The sequence below is a fragment of the Protomyctophum parallelum genome (assembly GCF_964188405.1).
Source record: "Protomyctophum parallelum genome assembly, chromosome: 16".
Classification (NCBI taxonomy): Eukaryota; Metazoa; Chordata; class Actinopteri; order Myctophiformes; family Myctophidae; genus Protomyctophum; species Protomyctophum parallelum.
In genome coordinates this window covers 19,048,792-19,069,877 of record NC_139711.1, presented here as the reverse complement: position 1 = coordinate 19,069,877, position 21,086 = coordinate 19,048,792, and the positions used below count along the sequence as shown (strand labels likewise).

General features: G+C 46.5%; 1 protein-coding gene across 4 annotated transcripts in view; it reads left to right on the top strand.

Moving 5' to 3' along the window:
* dlg3 (discs, large homolog 3) overlaps window positions 1–21,086 on the top strand; it is a 165,456-nt gene that overhangs the window by 35,033 nt on the left and 109,337 nt on the right. For 2 of the 4 annotated variants that reach the window (XM_083786476.1, XM_083786474.1), the window contains exons 1-2: window positions 14,591–14,759; window positions 15,281–16,020. The exons of the other annotated variants lie outside the window; for them this stretch is intronic. In XM_083786476.1, coding sequence (XP_083642602.1) covers window positions 15,619–16,020 — 402 coding nt within the window. In that variant the 5' untranslated portion in view covers window positions 14,591–14,759; window positions 15,281–15,618. Of the gene's footprint in view, window positions 1–14,590; window positions 14,760–15,280; window positions 16,021–21,086 lie in introns of those variants that run through there. 4 annotated transcript variants of the gene reach the window in all.

The following is a 21,086-nucleotide window of genomic DNA, read 5'->3' as shown; positions in this document are numbered from 1 at the left end:
GTGCTGACTCTGCTGTCTATGGTGCTGACTCTATGGTATACTGACTATGGTCCTGACTATGGTCCTGACTCTGGTATACTGACTTCTATGGTCCTGAATCTGGTGCTGACTCTATGGTATACTGACTATGGTCCTGACTATGGTCCTGACTCTGGTATACTGACTTCTATGGTCCTGAATCTGGTGCTGACTCTATGGTATACTGACTATGTTTCTGACTCTATGGTATAAGTGGTGCATGTATATTGCGCCTTTATCCAAGACGTTTTACAGAGATTGTGCTACATTCACCTATTCACACACACACACATTCATACACCAATGCCGGAGGAATCCATGCAAGAACCTGCTCATCGAGAGCAATTTGGGGTTCAGTGTCTTTCTCAAGGAAACTTCAACATTTACTTTTGGGGGAGCCGGGGATCGAACTCCGGACCTTCCACTTTCGGAACGGACACTCTACCTCCTGAGCCACTGCTGCCCCTATGGGGCTGATATATGGGTTGTCACACTGTATCAAGCTTTGATGGCCATGGGAAAAATACTGTTTCCTGAGATTATGTCCTGTTGAAACTGTTGTCAGGCTCAAATGACATACCACATAAGGTAATGGCTGTTCACTGCTCCTAGTTGTTATGTAGAGGACGAATCTCACCTATGTGCATACTATAATAGGGTATAGGCCTATACATATTACATATGTGACAACAAACATCCCAAAGGAGTGGGGACTATTCTATTATATGCAGGTCAGACCAGGTATGAACATCTCTTGAAAATGTACAGTAAGGTTTGTGTTGGGCTCAGTTACAGTGCACACTGATAGCCATCCATTTCTGTGAAGGTGAGTGTGAATAGTCTTCCCTGTGCAACACCCTAGGTTTGGCTTCACTTAAAGATGGAGTTTTTGTACTTTTTCTGTTTTGTATGCGTCTATGGCGTTAACATTACTCTAATAGACCCCCAGATGTAGTTAGAATATTCAAATAGCATATGTCTTCTCTGTGTATTTTTGGTTTCTTCCTGAAAGCTGAAAGCATTTGAGTCAAAAGGCCCAATTAATCGAAATTACACCATTTGTGTGACATCATAACCCTAACCCCTCCCCCATTATCATACAACACTGTGGGCGAGGCTTAATTAAGTTCAGGTGGGTGGTGCTAAGGTGATAACCAGGTATACTTAATGAGCTGTTAAACTCACATGAAAACATAATTTGAACACTTTCTGTAGACTGAAAAATAAAATAGAAGAATAAATCTTCCTCCTAGTATAATCATATAGTACCTGAAGATGTTTTATAGGGGGGGGGGGGCAGGGGGGGGGGGGGATCACAGCACTCTATCTTTAATGAGTCTTATGAGATAGAAGGAAGCTCTTTAGAAATTCTAAAGTTCCTAATTCAAATTCTGCATCAACAAAAATGTATAATTCGACACAGAGATCATCCATAACTAACCAGCTAGAAAAGATGGCGGCCATTTTGAATTTTCAATGAGAATGTTCAATTATCCCAAAAACACATTACCAAGTACGTATGGCAAATAAATTCAACAAATTGTGTCAGCAATATCATTTTATATCCATCACTCATTAGAAAACAGTTGTTGCTGGCGGCCATTTTGAAAAATGGCTGCCATGGGCGCCGTGATGAAAATTCAAGATGCCTCCACATCCAAATCTTTTGGTAATGCCTTTGGCTATAAGTGTACCAAATGTCATGCTTTTATCACAAACTGAACGATTCTTGTGTATTCAGGAGCTAAGCAGCCGCACTAATACATACATACCCATACTGTAGATACGCTGGCATCTAGCTCCAACACAGACGCCCCCCCCCCCCCCCCCGTTCCTCGTACCATCTTGAATTTATCATTTTCTTTCCCCCCTTCCGCATGTCTGTCTGTCTGTCTGTCTGTCTGTCTGTCTGTCTGTCTGTCTGTCTGTCTGTCTGTCTGTCTGTCTCTGTCTCTGTCTCTGTCTCTGTCTCTGTCTCTGTCTCTGTCTCTGTCTCTGTCTCTGTCTCTGTCTCTGTCTCTGTCTCTCTCTCTCTCTGTCTCTCTCTCATTATTCTATCAATTGGACGTGCTGTTTAGTGTGTGTGTGTGTGTGTGTGTGTGTGTACACGCATGTGATGGAGCAGCTGTTCTCTGCCACTGGGGCCTATTAATAGGAGTCTTAGCGTTTGTTTCCTGTCTCCTCGTTCGTTCTCTGTTTCCTGTCTCCTCGATCGTTCTCTGTTTCCTGTCTCCTCATTTGTTTGTTTCCTGTCTCCTCATTCGTTTGTTTCCTGTCTCCTCGTTCGTTCTCTGTTTCCTGTCTCCTCATTCGTTTGTTTCCTGTCTCCTTGTTCGTTCTCTGTTTCCTGTCTCCTCATTCGTTTGTTTCCTGTCTCCTCGTTCGTTCTCTGTTTCCTGTCTCCTCATTTGTTTGTTTCCTGTCTCCTCGTTCGTTCTCTGTTTCCTGTCTCCTCATTCGTTTGTTTCCTGTCTCCTCGTTCGTTCTCTGTTTCCTGTCTCCTCATTCGTTTGTTTCCTGTCTCCTCGTTCGTTCTCTGTTTCCTGTCTCCTCGTTCTCTGTTTCCTGTCTCGTTTGTTCTCTGCTGCTGCAAACTGTAAAATCTGTGGTGTTCATTTAATATTTGCGAGTGTCTTCTCTCATTCATCACACACACACACACACACACACACACACACACACACACACACACACACACACACACACACATCAAACACACACACACACACACACACACACACACGTCACACGTCACACACACACACACACACACACACACACACACACACACACACACACACACACACACACACACACACGTATACGTCTATAATATTATGACTTGCAGTAAGTCTCACTTCAACCGTCGGGTGCAGAGGCTCTTCTGCCTCGTCATTGGCTGTGTGCCAGCACATAGACACCCCCCCCCCCCCTCTGTACGGGAATACTGCGCATGTTCCTGTGTATAGAAGGAAATCAATGCATCCTATACATGTAGCTCAGAGCATGCCGTCAGAGACCCCTCTTTCTCAAAAAACCCTCCCTCCATCCCTCCCTCCCTCTCGGCACAGTTAATTAAGGCTGTATACAACACAGCAGAATGTGTGTGTGTGTGTGTGTGTGTGTCTGTGCGTGTGTGTGTGTGTTGTCATGGCGGCGGCGCTGCCTCTTTAAGACCAGCCTCACTACCGTTCTCTCCATGTATGGTCGTTCATCCTGTCAGGTGACTTGATGGGGAGTATAGTCACACTGCTTCTCAGGAGGAAATGCATGGCAATTACTGAAAGGCTTCACACATGGAGTGTGTGTGTGTGTGTGTGTGGGGGGGGGGGGGGTGGTTGTGGCAATGTTGATAACGTGCGTGCGTGCACATTACGGGTGAGGGAAGCTGACACTTGCTGATAGTTGTGGTGGGGGGGGGGGATGCTTCGAGGTGGGTTCTATGGAAGCCACACATGCATGGATAATTCCCTCGTTTGTGCCATAAATCACATGGTCCCTCTCTTCCGTTTGTCAACTTGAGGGTCAAGGGTTACCTATTTCAATCTCAGAAGATAAATGACCTTATGCCGTTGATCCAGATCTCTGCCGAGCCAAGTCGTTTAATTGGGCATGCGGTATTTACCGGAAAAGTGCAGTGTGTGTGTGTGTGTGTGTGTGTGTGTGTGTGTGTGTGTGTCTGTCTGTGTGTGCGCACACAAACCAAATGGACCCATACGGGTCCATTTGGTTTCATTTTATGCTCTCAAGAGTGTGGCTCAAATGCCGAATAAATAATGGAATTTGATATGAAAAGGGTTGAAAACCTCTACATAGAGGCTTGCATTTTCAGTCTCACTTGAGACCTGAGGACGATTCTACAAATGTCTTATACAGTTTTCTGAAAAACATGTTGCTGTATCAGTGGTTCTCAAACTATTTCATGTCAAGGACCCCCAAAGTCCCCAAGTATAATATATTATATATATTCAGGGACCTCCCAGAAGCAAAGACTTGAGTTAAAAATGTTATCTTCAAAGATATGCTCACATTTTCACGATGTTTAAAAAATGGCAGATGTACAAGGCAAGCTCATAAACCGGCGATGGGGTGCAATGCCTGGCGTCAAGTTGGTCCATTAGGGCGGTTGTCTAGAGCCATGCCGATCTTACCCATACTCACATACGGTTAGGGGTGTAACCATACATTTTAACAGCGATACATGGCTGACGATACGATACATGGACGATATCGGTTCATTTTGGCGATCCGATATGATAGGATTCAATGATTTGAAATCGATACAGTAACTATTTAAAATGCATTGATATTATTTTAAATGTCAATTTAACATTATTTTTAAAGTATTTAAACCCCTCTTTAAAAAAAAGGAAAAAAAGCTAAATACCATGCACAAAAATGTAGTATTTGATACAATTGATTATTTGCATTGCAAAACGACACGATAGGATACAAAGTCAATGTTGCTGTTTTCATTTCGATATACTTCGATTCTTGAAATTAAAATAGATTCTTCGATGCAGTTACTATATCGTTACACCCCTAGTATACAGTGTATAATATAGGCCTATACTCCTATAGTATATAGAGGTCCGGTTGTCCAGGACCGTCGATATGCCCGCTATGCCCATATATGGGAGCGGCTGACATGAAACTCGACACTCACATCGGCGAGGATGGACCCGAGGGTCTGCGGTGTGCGTCGGACGGATTGACGGGTGTCCAGAACGGCCGATCCAAACATGTTTGGGCGTCAGTGTTGTTTTTGGCAGCAATTTTTTGTTTTAGTCATAGTCTCTTGAATTGTTTTCATTTAGTTTCAGTCACATTTTAGTCACCTGGAAGGCTTTAGTGTTAGTCTAATTTTTTTAAACTTTTAGTCGACTATATCTACAGTTAATTTAGTCGACTAAAATGTATTTTGGCGGACCTTGATGCCGTGCTAATGACTTATTTTACACTTGCCGATCTACAAGCTCACACTGCGTCGCGCTGTGACAACGCAGCACGCAACCAGCATGCAACCAAGTTTAAAATGACTTATACTGAATCTCTTGTCCACTAGTCCCTTCCTACCATTTTTTATTCTAGTTTTTATTTGTTGACAAAATCAGCCGTATATTTAGTCTTACTTTTAGTCATCATGGCTTAGTTTTTATTTAGTTTTTATGTAGTTTTTGTCAGTTAAAAAAAAGGTAGTCGACGAAAACAACACTGGCATATATAGGCGTAGACTGCAGGAAGGGATTCAATCTTAAGAGCTCGACTATGCAACTTGTGTTGTGGGACAGAGGTCTCCTCTCCCCCACCCTCCCCTCTCTGACATACTGTAGTTGTGGGACAGAGGTCCCCCTACCTTTTTTACATACGTCAACATGATGTCTCTCTGTGATGCATTCATTGATCAGAGAGAGCACTAACGAGCACAGAAGGAGTTTGGCACTTTTATGGCCCAATCAATCAACAAACACAAACAACCCCCCATCAATTAATGGCCATCCCGCCACGCCCACCACCACCCCGGACCCCCAACACAGATAGAGGCGTCCCTACTGCCACCCCGGACCCCCCAACACAGATAGAGGTGTTTCTACTGCCACCCCGGACCCCCCAACACAGATAGAGGTGTTTCTACTGCCACCCCGGACCCCCCAACACAGATAGAGGCGTCCTTACTGCCACCCGGACCCCCCAACACAGATAGAGGCATCCTTACTGCCACCCGGACCCCCCAACACAGATAGAGGCGTCCCTACTGCCACCCCGGACCCCCCAACACAGATAGAGGTGTTTCTACTGCCACCCCGGACCCCCCAACACAGATAGAGGTGTTTCTACTGCCACCCCGGACCCCCCAACACAGATAGAGGCGTCCCTACTGCCACCCCGGACCCCCCAACACAGATAGAGGCATCCTTACTGCCACCCGGACCCCCCAACACAGATAGAGGCGTCCCTACTGCCACCCGGACCCCCCAACACAGATAGAGGTGTTTCTACTGCCACCCCGGACCCCCCAACACAGATAGAGGCATCCTTACTGCCACCCCGGACCCCCCAACACAGATAGAGGCATCCTTACTGCCACCCGGACCCCCCAACACAGATAGAGGCGTCCCTACTGCCACCCGGACCCCCCAACACAGATAGAGGTGTTTCTACTGCCACCCCGGACCCCCCAACACAGATAGAGGCATCCTTACTGCCACCCCGGACCCCCCAACACAGATAGAGGTGTTTCTACTGCCACCCCGGACCCCCCAACACAGATAGAGGCGTCCTTACTGCCACCCGGACCCCCCAACACAGATAGAGGCGTCCCTACTGCCACCCGGACCCCCCAACACAGATAGAGGCATCCTTACTGCCACCCGGACCCCCCAACACAGATAGAGGCGTCCCTACTGCCACCCCGGACCCCCCAACACAGATAGAGGCGTCCCTACTGCCACCCCGGACCCCCCAACACAGATAGAGGCGTCCTTACTGCCACCCGGACCCCCCAACACAGATAGAGGCGTCCCTACTGCCACCCGGACCCCCCAACACAGATAGAGGCGTCCTTACTGCCACCCGGACCCCCCAACACAGATAGAGGCGTCCTTACTGCCACCCGGACCCCCCAACACAGATAGAGGCGTCCTTACTGCCACCCCGGACCCCCCAACACAGATAGAGGCGTCCCTACTGCCACCCCGGACCCCCCAACACAGATAGAGGCGTCCCTACTGCCACCCGGACCCCCCAACACAGATAGAGGCGTCCCTACTGCCACCCGGACCCCCCAACACAGATAGAGGTGTTTCTACTGCCACCCGGACCCCCCAACACAGATAGAGGTGTTTCTACTGCCACCCCGGACCCCCCAACACAGATAGAGGCATCCTTACTGCCACCCGGACCCCCCAACACAGATAGAGGCGTCCTTACTGCCACCCCGGACCCCCCAACACAGATAGAGGCGTCCCTACTGCCACCCCGGACCCCCCAACACAGATAGAGGCGTCCCTACTGCCACCCCGGACCCCCCAACACAGATAGAGGCGTCCCTACTGCCACCCCGGACCCCCCAACACAGATAGAGGCGTCCCTACTGCCACCCGGACCCCCCAACACAGATAGAGGCGTCCTTACTGCCACCCGGACCCCCCAACACAGATAGAGGCGTCCCTACTGCCACCCCGGACCCCCCAACACAGATAGAGGCGTCCCTACTGCCACCCGGACCCCCCAACACAGATAGAGGCGTCCTTACTGCCACCCCGGACCCCCCAACACAGATAGAGGCATCCTTACTGCCACCCCGGACCCCCCAACACAGATAGAGGCATCCTTACTGCCACCCCGGACCCCCCAACACAGATAGAGGCATCCTTACTGCCACCCGGACCCCCCAACACAGATAGAGGCATCCTTACTGCCACCCCGGACCCCCCAACACAGATAGAGGCGTCCCTACTGCCACCCCGGACCCCCCAACACAGATAGAGGCATCCTTACTGCCACCCGGACCCCCCAACACAGATAGAGGCGTCCCTACTGCCACCCGGACCCCCCAACACAGATAGAGGCGTCCCTACTGCCACCCGGACCCCCCAACACAGATAGAGGCGTCCTTACTGCCACCCGGACCCCCCAACACAGATAGAGGCGTCCCTACTGCCACCCCGGACCCCCCAACACAGATAGAGGCGTCCTTACTGCCACCCGGACCCCCCAACACAGATAGAGGCGTCCTTACTGCCACCCGGACCCCCCAACACAGATAGAGGCGTCCTTACTGCCACCCGGACCCCCCAACACAGATAGAGGCATCCCTACTGCCACCCGGACCCCCCAACACAGATAGAGGCGTCCCTACTGCCACCCGGACCCCCCAACACAGATAGAGGCATCCTTACTGCCACCCGGACCCCCCAACACAGATAGAGGCATCCTTACTGCCACCCGGACCCCCCAACACAGATAGAGGCGTCCCTACTGCCACCCGGACCCCCCAACACAGATAGAGGCGTCCCTACTGCCAAACAGTGTTGTTCAAGTTACTTTTAAAATTAACTCGTTATAGCTATAGTTACTGCTCTGAAAAAGTATCTAATTTACTAGTTACTAAATTATGACAGTAACTAGTTACTTTACTTAAAAGAAAAATCTGAATTCAAGTAGAACTTTGTGATACCCCTCTGTTACTTTCACTTGGTAGCCTACTGTACTTCCTACTGTACTTCCTACTGTACTTCCCATTCCCAACATCCTCGCTGTTGGACAGTTTCACTGATGTGCGTAATCTACGCAGCGTAAACGCAACACTTCACACCTACTACGATTAAGCTTTACAAACTTCCGAGTGTCAATAGCATAACCTTAAATTATGCATGCATATATACGGTCCATTGTTGTATAGGTGTGTGTGTGTAGACACTGGATTTTTAAAAGCAATGCGTGAGCTACTTTTGACTTCAATGGGTGGGCTATCAAATGAATGTAATAGGGTTACCAACGACCAACCATCCCGTAACGGGAACGTTCCGTATGTGTAAGCTAAAAGACGCATCCTGTAGAACTGTTACAGGGATCGGGTCGTGGAAGAATGACAGCGCGTTATGGTGATTCTCAGTCACTCACTCACTCACACTCACTCACACTGCGGACAGCGCGCACGGTCAGCGTCATCCAGGGGTACCCCTACTTAAATTTCGACCTGTCCCTTACTGTATAGCTTAATAGTTATAGCAAAAAGTAGTTGCATTCGTTACGTAACGCCTTGCGTTTCTAACGCGTTGGCTCCAACACTGCTGCCAAATGCCACAGCACGGCACATCTAAGGACCTTAAAACAAGGCTCCAGACTTCCCAGCATCTTGCAATGGGTCTGGTCCACTTTCCACCACCAAGACACCCATGTGTACCTGTCTAATTACTAATTACAACAAAGTCCACACCCACAACACCAGAGGGAGTTCAACAAACCATGTGCAACCCAGATTCGGCACAAACAGGGGACTAAATTCATTTTGCTCCTATGCCACCAAAATGTGGAACACCCTACCAAAAGCAAGTAAGACATGATTGAACCGAACATGATTCAAAACCGCTCTCAAAGGGCACCTACAGACGGCTGCAATTTGAAATTTGCCCCCGTAAAGTCTGAGTACCCCCCCCACCCCCTTTTCCACTTACTGTATATGTTTTTCCCTTTTTACTTCCTTTATATAATGATTTCCTGTTTTTCTTTTTCATATAGAAGTGTATATTTGTACATCTCTAAATGTTCTGATGAAGTGAAAATGGTGGACCCTGTTGTAAACAAGTGTAAGGCTTTATCATGGTATGTCCACACTAACAGTATTGAAATGTACCCATTCTGCATGTGGGTAGTAGCATAGTAGAATTAAAGGAGAATTCCGTACTAGAAGGCTTTCTTATTTGTATAGTTGTTACGCCCCCACCAAAGAGGTCCAGGTGTTATTTTGTGCAAAAGTGCATTATTGGCTATTTCCCCTAATATAAGCCCTCAATGGGGTTTTTGTGCTAATTCGCTTATTTCCACCGAAATAAGTAGTAAAGTGTGCCGCTTGGGATACTATTTACATTATGAAGAGAGGATATATACATTGATTATATTATATTGATTTTTGAGCGATGGAAATAAGCAAATTAGCACAACACCCCAATGCCCCATTCAATTCAATGCAATTCAATGAGGGCTTATAGGGAAATAGCCAATAATGCACGTTTGCACAAAATAACACCTGGACCTCTTTGGTGGGGATGTAACAACTACAAATAAAGGTAAGAAAGCCTTCTAGCATGGAATTCTCCTTTAACAGTATGCAGTGCATACTGTTAATAAATACTTCAATCGATCAATCAATCAATGAGCATCAACATAAACAGTGGAACAAAACCATGTGTTTCTGCAGGAAAACACACCAGCACAATAATATAGGGGCTGATAGAGGTGAAATGACAGCTGAAATACTGTACTGTATGTATGTATAATATTAATAATTTAAATAGGCTAAAAGTTACACTGTTAACCTTTAACATTATAACTATTCTGCTAGTAAAATATTAGCCTAAACTGTCCATATAATTCAATGTTTTCAAGTCAACAGCTTTGTGTGCAAAGCCTGCATGGATTTGGGTATTTGGCTGCAATCTTGTATGTCAAAGTTGTATGTCCATCTCTCTTTCAAATGGTCACTAATGAGGTTTGAGGACAGTTTAGCTGTAAAGAAAATAAAAAATACATGACATGGTACTGTAGGCTATATGAATTTGGCGTCTCCAAAGAGACGAGCTTTCGCCTTTATTTTATATTTTTTTATAGAGGGACAGACAGTAGGCTGACGACATGTGCTCCTTTTTTTTTTCTTTTTTTTTACCTTTATTTAACCAGTAAAAAAACACATTGAGACTGCGTCTCTTTTACAAAGTGGGAACTGGCGTGGCAGAAATAAAATTTCACTTCAATGCTACATCGTAAATGTCACATTTATAGAACAAATAATAATACATTCATGACACACCCCTCAAAATTCCTATCTTCACATGTCTAGAGAGAGGTGGGGTGAGATTCTTGCTTTTCTGAGCAAACGCAACCAAAGTTAAGGCTTGTGCTCTTGTACTAACACGGTATATCTTTGGTTTTGGTTCATGTTTTTGGGTTCCTGCTCTCCATATACCTCTTATCGTGATACAGAGTGGCTCAGACATTGATTGGCGCCTTTGAGGAGACCCACCACCTTTTTCTTTTTTCTTTTCACTTCACATTATGTAATATTTAAAGGCAGAGGCAGAGCCTTCTCTCCCCCCAGAGGTACTAAAGTCGCTCACTTATTCCTATCTTATTCATGTTACATATTACGCATGCACACACACACACACACACACACACACACACACACACACACACACACACACACACACACACACACACACACACACACACACACACAGGCGCATGTCTCTGTCTACGGCGCCTACAAACATTACGTCATAACTCATCTCCCTTGCCTTTACGCTATACTGTATCCCTCCTCTCGCCCTGTTACGTCGGGACACAGCGTGCCTGCGAATGTGTTCATTGCTTTCACTGCTGGTTGTCTGGGTGGTATATTATGTCTGTTGTGAACAGTTGGTAAGAGATGCGGAGCAAAAGGCTGAGTGGAAGTCAGGATGGTTGCAACATGTGTGCACGGCAGTCCTGATGGATGATGAGCTTGCGTCGCCACATTAAATGCGGCGCCTTTAAAAAGATCTGATTGGCTTCGGCAGGGTTCTGTGTGGCCGTGTCCTCTACGATAGAGCGCAGTGCAACCCCGGTGGTTACTTATGACGCTCAAAGTTTTTCTCTCTTTCTTTGTCTGCCGCTGAACTCTCCATAGGTTATGTAGTGGCAAATGGAATATATCATCGTGATAATGAAGTGGGTTACCGACCGTAGCATGTAATTAAAGGTGGCTGAGGCTCAGCTGTGTGTGCCTACCTCCTGGTAGGACGGTGATATACTGTAGTGGTTCTCAACATGTGCCCCTGAAAAGGTTGAGACCCACTGATTATACTTTAGTTTGTCGTTGTTGTATAATAGCGTGTTCTTTAGTGTTTTTCAAAGGTGCCACTGACCTCTGAAAAAGCGCTCGTGTTCATGTACATTGTTCTCCCTCTGTTAACATGCGCACACATGCACACACGCACACACAGACACACCCAACTCCGTTTCCCCGTCACATTTGATTAATAATGCATATATGCCGGGCTTTAATGGGGAAACTGTAACACTCTCTATCTCGGGTTCTGTGGAAAACAAACATTCGCCTTCCTGTGTCAGCGCATTTTACATCCAGCCATGATCAAGCGCCGGTTTCAGAAGCATGTCCCAGGAAGTCCCTTTCAATTCAATACACCGTAGATCCCACATTCTAAATCTGTGGTTTCCAAGCAGTTGTCCGGGGACCACCAGTGGTCCTTGAGGGGGTTCCAAGCAGTGTTGTTTTTGGCAGCAAATTTAGATTTGAGTTTTAGTCATACTCTCTTGAATAGTTTCCTTTTAGTCACATTTTAGTCACCTGGAATGTTTTAGTGTTAGTCTAGTTTTAGTCGACTAAATCTGCAGTTGATTTAGTCGACAAAACATTATTTTGGTGGACCTTAATGCCGTCGTATTGACTGATTTTACACGTGCTGAAAATAGCCGATCTACAAGCTCACGTTGTGAGCTTGTAGACCTGCTATTTTCAGCATGAAACCAAGTGCAAAATGACTTATACTGGATCTCTTGTCCACTAGTCTCTTCCTAACATCTTAGTCTAGTTTTTATTTGTTGACGAAATTGTCAATTATACATTTTGTCTTAGTTTTAGTCATCATAGCTTAGTTTTCATTTAGTTTCCATGTAGTTTTCCTCAGGTAGTAACCAGTGGTTCCAAGTGGTCCCCAGCTAAATGATGTATATGGAGTTGGTAACCAAATGCACCCATATAGATCTTTTAACTCAAAATTCGTTTAATTTTACTCTCTCAGGAGTTGCATTATCGTCATCTGCATTACTTCATTATTTACAAGAAGTCTACACAATTAGAGAATGTAGAAGAATTGTTATTTTGATCAACATTTGCCAGTTTTCTCTCCTATGGTATACCACATCAATAAAGCATGGAATTGTGGACAGAATTGTATCCAACGATAACGAAATATTCCATGTTTTTGGGTCTGAGAGGCCAAATCTCATCAAATGGTGGTCCATGGCTCACATGCAGAATAAATAATGGACCTTGATGAAGAGGGTTGAAAACTGCTGTTCTAGATGAAAGCCAGATCTATAGTCTGTCCTAACTCTCTCTCTCTCTCTCTCTCTCTCTCTCTCTCTCTCTCTCTCTCTCTCTCTCTCTCTCTCTCTCTCTCTCTCTCTCTCTCTCTCTCTCTTCTCTTCTCTTCTCTTCTCTTCTCTTCTCTCTCTCTCTCTCTCTCTCTCTCTCAAGGTAAAAGTAAAACTTATTTCTGTTTGGCTTCCTTACAGACAATGCAGCGGCATATAGATAGCATTACAACACAGCAAACAAAGGGATAGAACAATGAGTGCAAGAAAGAGCATTCAAAGAGTAAAAATAAAATAAAATAGTAACATACTGTATGTGCATGTTTTCCCTGAGCTCTGTCTCGGTCTCCTCTCTAACACATTCTCCCTCTCTCTATCTCTTCCTCCTGAAAGCCCAAGTGAGTGCTAGTCTTGGTTGCGTACACACATGTTGATGTCATGATTGTGAGAACACAGCATCTTCCCCCCCCCTGTGGTTCCTAAATGAGGCATCAGTAGTGCAGCGTTCCCTTGTAGTGTGTCGTCTTTTCACCAAATCGTCTCACGGTGTGACATGAAACAAACGTTGGGAATAATGTTGTAAAGTGACGTATAGCCCTGATTCAGAGGCACCTACAGTATACGGTTAGGAGTTAAGAAGCTAACGTTATATTTAAGAAGTACTTGTTTCATCTGCTGCTGTACACCTGCCCTGTGCCTGATTGTTAAATCATTTCCAGCTGTGCATTGTTGTCAGTCGCACACAAGGCTCGTTTAACCTGTTCTGGGCGGGAACACCCCTTTTGGTGTTTTTTAGCATTTTGTTATACTTTTGCTATTGAAAAATAGCAGATCAGATCAGAAAATTTTGCTGCAAATCTTTGAATATATATTCTTTCAGAGCCAATGTTTTTAACTCAAATCTTTGCTTCTGGGGTGGGGGTCCCTGGGACAACATATTTTCAGATGTGGTTTCGGTGGCCAATTACATATATATTTTTGGGGGTCCTTGACATGAAAATGTTTGACTGACATGGAAACATTTTCAGTAAAATCAGGATTTAGAAGACATTTGTAGAATGGTCCTCAGGTCTAAATGGGATAAGCTGTCAGTCAGCATCAGTAAAGCATCAGGTCGTAGATGGAGCTGAGATGACCATGGACATGACCAGTGAGTGACCATGCAGGGTGTAAACTGTACAGGTTTGGAATTTTGGGTGCATTGGCGTGACGCAAAACATGGATCAGAGACGGTCAGTGGATCCCCATGTCCGAGAGGCTTGGATGGATGAATGAACGGGTGTCTGCTCCAAAAAACAAAACCCTCTTCCTCTCCTTCTATTGCCTTGAGAAAATGGACAAACACAGCCATTTTCCAATCTCTTGGTCTGTGAAGCAGCTGTGTGTGTGTGTGTGTGTGTGTGTGTGTGTGTGTGCGCGTGCGTGCGCGCGTGTGTTTTTACCCAAGGCAGAACGACAGAGTGTGGTTTTATATAGGCGTCGTGGTCCCTTTAAGAGCAGCCAGTGAAGCGCTCATTCCTGTTGGTGCTGCTGCTGCTGATGGTAGCGCTGCCAGTTGATTGGCTGTCAAAGCCGAGGTGCTGGAGGGATGCTGCGAGAGAAGGGGGGGGGGGGGGTGGGGGGGGCGGAGGCTTCTCTCTCTCTGCATCTCTCTCTCTCTCTCTCTCTCTCTCTGCATCTCTCTCTGTCTCTCTCTCTCTTCCTCTCTCCATCTCCCCTCTCTCGCTCGCTCGCATCCCTCCATACAGATCCACACATCTAGGGCAGGCAGGCTGAGGAGAGGCAATCCGGTGCTCAGCTCCTCTCGGCAAGGCTGGGAAAAGAGAGAGAAAAAGACACAGGGGGAGAGAAAGAAAAAAACAAAAACACCAACGCTTCTCGACGCCAGGGACAAACGGCAAGACGCGAGGACGATAATTTTGGTCAGTGAAGGGAAGATACCGAGAATATAGAGGGAGATTTTCATCCGAGGATATAATTTCTATATACATATTGTTTCTATATATCGATATATATATATATATTTGTACACACGCATAGATATATATATATACACACATCTATCTCTGTATATATCTGTATTCGTGCTTGTCTGTTTATATTAATATTTTTGTATTTGTGTGTGTAAATATATATATATATATATATATATGATATATCAACAAATGAATATATCTATCTATGAATTTCTATACGTATATCACTGTGAAACGAGAGAACCGAGAGGAGAATTCTACCATCGGGGCTGGTCTCTGATTGTGTGATCGCATATTTTTCAATATTTTCCTTTGATCTTCTACGTCAAGGAGGACTAAAGACGACTACGTGCCCATTTTTTATTTTGTGTTTTTCCTGTTGCTGCTTCCCGCCCCTCTCTCTCTCTCTCTCTCTCTCTCTCTCTCTCTCTCTCTCTCATCCTTTTCCCCCCTGTGCGTCGGGGTAGCGCTAACGGAGAGGCGAGGAAACGGGATTTGACGTGGGGGGCAAAAAAAAACGGAGAAAAAAAAAACAAAACAAGATTTTATCCAACAGAAATTCTTGGCAATTTGCGTTTATTTCATTTTATTTGCGTCGGCATTAAGCTCGACCCCCCTACCCCCCTCCCACCCCCCTTCCCTGCGAGCAGCGACCTGTCCGCAGCGTTTTTCGCTCCAGTTTTTTGTGTAAGAAGAGAAGTGCGTTCCGAGGGTTAGGAGGAGGAGGAGGAGGAGGAGGCAGCATAGCCACAGAGAAGAAGAGCAGCCGCCCCGCCGCCACCCCGTCCAGCGGATAGCCACCAGCATGCACAAACACCACCACTGCTGCAAGTGCCCGGAATGTTATGAGGTGACCCGCATGGCTGCCCTGCGCAGGATGGACGCCCCGGCGTCGTACGGCGGTGGCGGGGACTGGCAAGCCGAACCCTACGGATATCCAGCCGGCGGCTACGGGGGAGGGCAGACCTTACCCCCTCCGGCCTCGGGGGGAGGCGGAGGAGGCATGGGAGGAGGAGGAGGAGGAGGAGGAGGCACCTTGGGGAGAAGTAAGGGCAAGATGATGTCTGGTGGCGGATGTGGACCTGGAGGGCCCAACCCCAAGGGTCAAGGGTCCAAGTGCGGCCCCAAAGTCAACGGCAACAACTCTGGCGGGCAGGGAGGATGGTGGCCGGAGTGCACCTGCACCAACCGGGAGTGGTACGACCAGGTAAAACTCAATCTTCCATCGTTGTAGCCATTGGTGTAGCCTCTGGGGCTCTCTCGGAGGCCTGTCCGGAGGGCCTGCGTGGTCACATGATGCATGGATGGTTGCTATGCCTGGAACACAGTCATGTATCACTTAGAGCGCTGCCAAGAAGCCTGTTGGTTCTGTTGTAGAGGTTCCGTATTTTTGTATTCATCCCCACGCGTGCACCCCCTCTGTTTCAGGTTTTCATTCGTGGGTTGATTGCGGTTCAATTAATTTTGACGTGAACAGAACAGGACTCATCTGGTCGTTCAGTTGCTTGTATAGGTGATCATGTTTTTCCATATGAATACGTGATACAAATGCAATCTTGCTAATTTATTTAGCAGGCCCAGAGTATTACATCACTTGGCTTATGCCCGCTACAAGCGTAGGCTTATCATAGGCTAAAAACTATTCTGCGTTTCCCATGCACTGAAGTAGCGCAAATTTGCATTCATTTCAAGTTATTTCCTAAAGGCCTAATGGTCCGTTACTCCTTTTACATTTCCTTTTAGGCAGTTGGCCTTACGTCAGCATCAAATTTTGATGCAGATTTCCTCGGATAAAAAGCGAGACACAACCGATCTCATAAGGCCATTTCCTTTTAGAAAGGGGAGAGGAGGAGGAGGAGGGTGATGTGAGAAAAGAACCCCGCCACACATTTTCATAAATTATGTGTTCATGGCTTCCATTTCAATCAGTGAATGCTTTAACATCATGAACCTGCATCCCTATTTCTGGAGGGAAACAGATCTGCTCATTTGGTGTAGAGGGAGTAAAGGACCTAACTGCAGACCCCTGGGGGACTCCACACAATAATTAAGTATAGGGGTTTTATTAATGGATAAATAAGCCCAAAGTAACAATGATGCCTCATAAAGAGAATGGGTTCACATGAGCCCTGCCAATCACACATGTTCAAACCCCTCTCTGCTCTCCTGTCCATTTTGCCATGTAGCCGTTCATTTATGCCAGAATGTCACAGTTACTAAACGGACAAGAACAGCGTTTACAAGCATATTATCTGTATAATCGACCGCTTGAACCCCAGCATCCCTATATATCACGGGAGGAATGTTTGCCACCAAAATGGCAGGTGAGCTTGTAGATCGGCTATTTTCCCGCAAAAGCAATTGGTTTAGAGCGAGAGAAAATAACATGAGCGTATACCAAGTACAGTTGCAGCTCGGGGTCCGTTTGAACAAGTACAGAGGGTTTAAGTGGTGGTATAAGCAAGGTGCATGTACTGTACATGTGCATGAGAGTGAGCTAGGGTGGGGGAAGGGTCGCTCGCTGCCGTGCATGAAATTGAAGAAAACGCATGCATCTTTGCTGTGTATACAAGTACGTGCCTATACAGTACGTGCGTGTAACGTTTGCGCCAAAGCGCGGCTGCTGTGTGTATTGTGTACGTTTCCATAGTATACGTCTGCATATACATTTTGATCAACAAGCGCGCACACGCACGTACAGTCGTACACACACGCACACTCGCACACACACACACACACAGAAGAGAGGGAGAGCAAAGGAAAAGCACATAGGGGTAAAATGGAGGCTGAAATGTCTCTGGCAAACGTGGGAGAGATCCCCCTGTGCTGATATACCACACATGAGCCGCAACCTGTCTTGTCTGTTGTTATTACAAGGTTGCCTCTACTACACAACACAGCCAAGGGGGGGGGGGATTGGATTAGTCATTTAGAGGTAAAATACTGTACATGGAGAACACTTGCTATACTTCCTTGTGTTCATTCCCTTATGACCCCTCAGCTGTACAGCCCTGTCCAGTCCACGACGTGCACGTTTTGTTTCTCACACTTTAGTTTTGAACCAATTTAGACCTGAGGACGATTCTACAAATGTCTTCTAAATCCTGACAGTTTTCAGAAAAACCCATGTGTTTCCGTGTCTGTGGTTCTCAAGCATTTTCATGTCAAGGACGCTCAAAAATATATGTAATGCCCCCCCCCCCCCCCCCCAAGAAGCAAAGATTTGACTTAAAACGTTTGCTCTGAAAGAATATATATTCAAAGATTTGCGTCACATTGTCACGACTTTTCAAAAATAGCAGACCTACAAGCTCTTAGCGCTATGTATAGTAGTATAACATAAAGTATAACAATAATGTTAAGCATCCCCATGTGGTGTTTCCGGTCAAAATATCTTACTGCAAATGTATGTACAGTACTGTACATAGTATGTGATGCATACCATCTTCTTCTTGTGCACTCAGTCAATGCGACAACGTTCCTCATGGGTTCACGTTGTTATAGGTACTTATAGTAATAGGGATTCATTCTGTTGTTACTTTTACAGAGATCACCGAAGGCCGGGAACGTTTGCCCCATGCGTGCTATATCCTTTAAAACAGTGGTTTTCAACCACTTTTCACGTCAAGGTCTTTGTTCGGCATTTGAGGCCCCGGACCACCATTTCATGACATTTAGCCCCTGTAGACCCAAAACTTAGAATATTTTTGTTGACAACTCCATCCATGCTGTATTGATGTTGGTACCATTAGGAGAACGGGCAAAACATTACATCAAAAATAACAATTCCTTCTGCATTCCTTCTAATTGTGTAGACTTCTGAAAATGTAGTAATGCATAATGTTTAACAATACTTTTAAGTTAAAGCTCTATAAGGGTCCATTTGGTTATACCAAGTCTTCATCACTTAGCTGCGGGGACCACCTGGAACCCCCTCAAGGACCACTGGTGGTCCCCGTAACCCCTGGTTGAAAACCACTGCTTTAAAAAAAGACCCTCATTTGGGCATGTTCGCTCGCAGTGTTAACGCATTTTAACATGCGACGACACACCAAGAACCCATTATGGCTTCACTGCAGTTTGAACTCAGAAGCACCTGCATGCATAGGGCCTACAGTATATATATATATATATTGACTGTAGTGTGACTGAACTGCAAAAGAAAACAACCAAGGAGCAGGGAATACAAAGGAAAGCAATTAGTGTGGCTACAGCGGCCGACAGTCAGAGCAAGAATAGGGGGGAGTGTAGTGGGCGGAGGCGTGGGTATATAGGCGGGGCGGGGGGGGGGGTACGAGGACGAAAATGCTAATGTTAAAAAAGAGGGAGAAATAAGCCAATAAAGGAAGACAGCAGCAGCTAGGCCTGGACGAGGGAGGGGGAGGGGGTTATGTAAGAGAGGAGGAGGTTGTCAGTGCAGCGAGCGAGCAAAAGGGCCCTGATGCTGTGTGGACAGGCATCTGTCCCTCCGCCCTCCTGCCAAAAAAAATAAATACATTGAAATACGGCAGAGGCACACAGTGTGTGCAGTGCAACACATCCCTCTGTCACCCCCAGCCCCGCCCCCTCTTTCCTACAGCTGGCCGAGGCGCGGCTGCAGACGCGTCACCCTCTCTCTCTCTCTCTCTCTCTCTCTCTCTCTCTCTCCCTCTCTCTCTCTCAGCTCCTTTAAGTCAGCCCCCGTTGCTCATCCATGGGTGGGAATTACAATATCACCCCTCCCCCGCTACCTAAACACACACACACACGAACACACACGTGCGCGCAAGCGGCTCACACAAGAAGCCAGAGGAGGAACAGGATGAGGAGGAGAGGGGCAGGGCAGAGGCAGAGCATTCACATAATAATCACACGCACACACACACACACACACACACACACAAACTGCAGACATTCTATACCCTGCAACGGTTGGAAGCTCGCCGTCACATCATAATAATGTTTCTATATGTGAGTGGTTCTCAAACTATTTCATGTCGAGGACCCCCAAGAATGATATGTAATTGGCGGCCGACCCCCCATCTGAAAATATGTAGTTCCAGCCAGGGACCTCCCCCTCAGAAGCAAAGATTTAAGAGTTAAAAACGTTCGCTCTGAAATAATATATATTCGAAGATTTGCGCCCACATTTCCTGTGCCGCGCTACAAGCTTGTAGATCTGCTAAAAGTATAACATAATGCTTAAAAAAACGCCAAAAGGGGTTCCCGCCCAGAATGGGATAATAATAATAATCTAGGGTTGTTTTTTTCTTTTTTCTTGCCTGCATGCGTGATGACAAATACAAAAATCTTTTAAGCGTTACATAACATAACATACTGTACATATGACTATATGATGTCGTCGCTGTCGGACAGATTATTTGGAAAAGCAGACTATGGGAGCGACAGGAATGGTCGGGACACGCGGGGGGGGGGGGGGGGGGGGGGGATGAGGGTGGGTAGGTCGGGACACGCAGGGGGGGGGGGGGGGATGAGAGGGTCATCAAGTCACATTCAAACACAGAATCAGTAAGCGTCATCACTCATCATCCTCATCATCGATATCTCACGCAAAAAGGAAAAGAAAAAGAAAATGAAAGGATAAGCGCTCCAGTGAAACTTCTAGCATGCAGCTTCTAAAGCCCTTGGGTCCAGCGACTATACCGGCTAAGCCATACTATAGCCCAGAGACTAAATGCTTTTATAATCGTCATGGGGTTAAGGAGGTGCGTTCAGACTTGGATGGTTAGAGCGGCACGATTATACATACAAAGTCAATGCAAACAAACACGAGAATTTGCGCGAACGGTTGCGGTACAAACGGGACGAACTGGCTAGGCGAATTATACATGTACATATTCAGGTCTAATTCCTCATGGGGGGGGGGGGGGGGGGGGGCTCGAGCCCCGCCGCCCCCCACGGAGTCTACGTCACTGCTATAGCCACTGTGATTCTGTAATGTACAGCAGTGGGTTCTCAAACCGTGGGGGGTCCCCATGCAGCTAAATGATAGTTAGGAACCAAACGTGTCTGTAACTCCAGAGAGTGTACAAATGGAACCAAATGGGTTCATTTGGTTCCATTTGCACACTCTCAGAGTTAATTTAACATTGATTTGACAATATAAATCGGTGGTCCCAGAGACAGAAATGCCATTAAATGGGGGTCCGAGGCCTAACGCATGTCAAACTGGGGGTCCTTTGAAATTAAAATGGTTGGGAATCACTGCTAGAGCTCGTAAACATCTTCTCTTATGGGGGGGTCCCTGCAGGCATATCTTTTCAAATGGGGGTC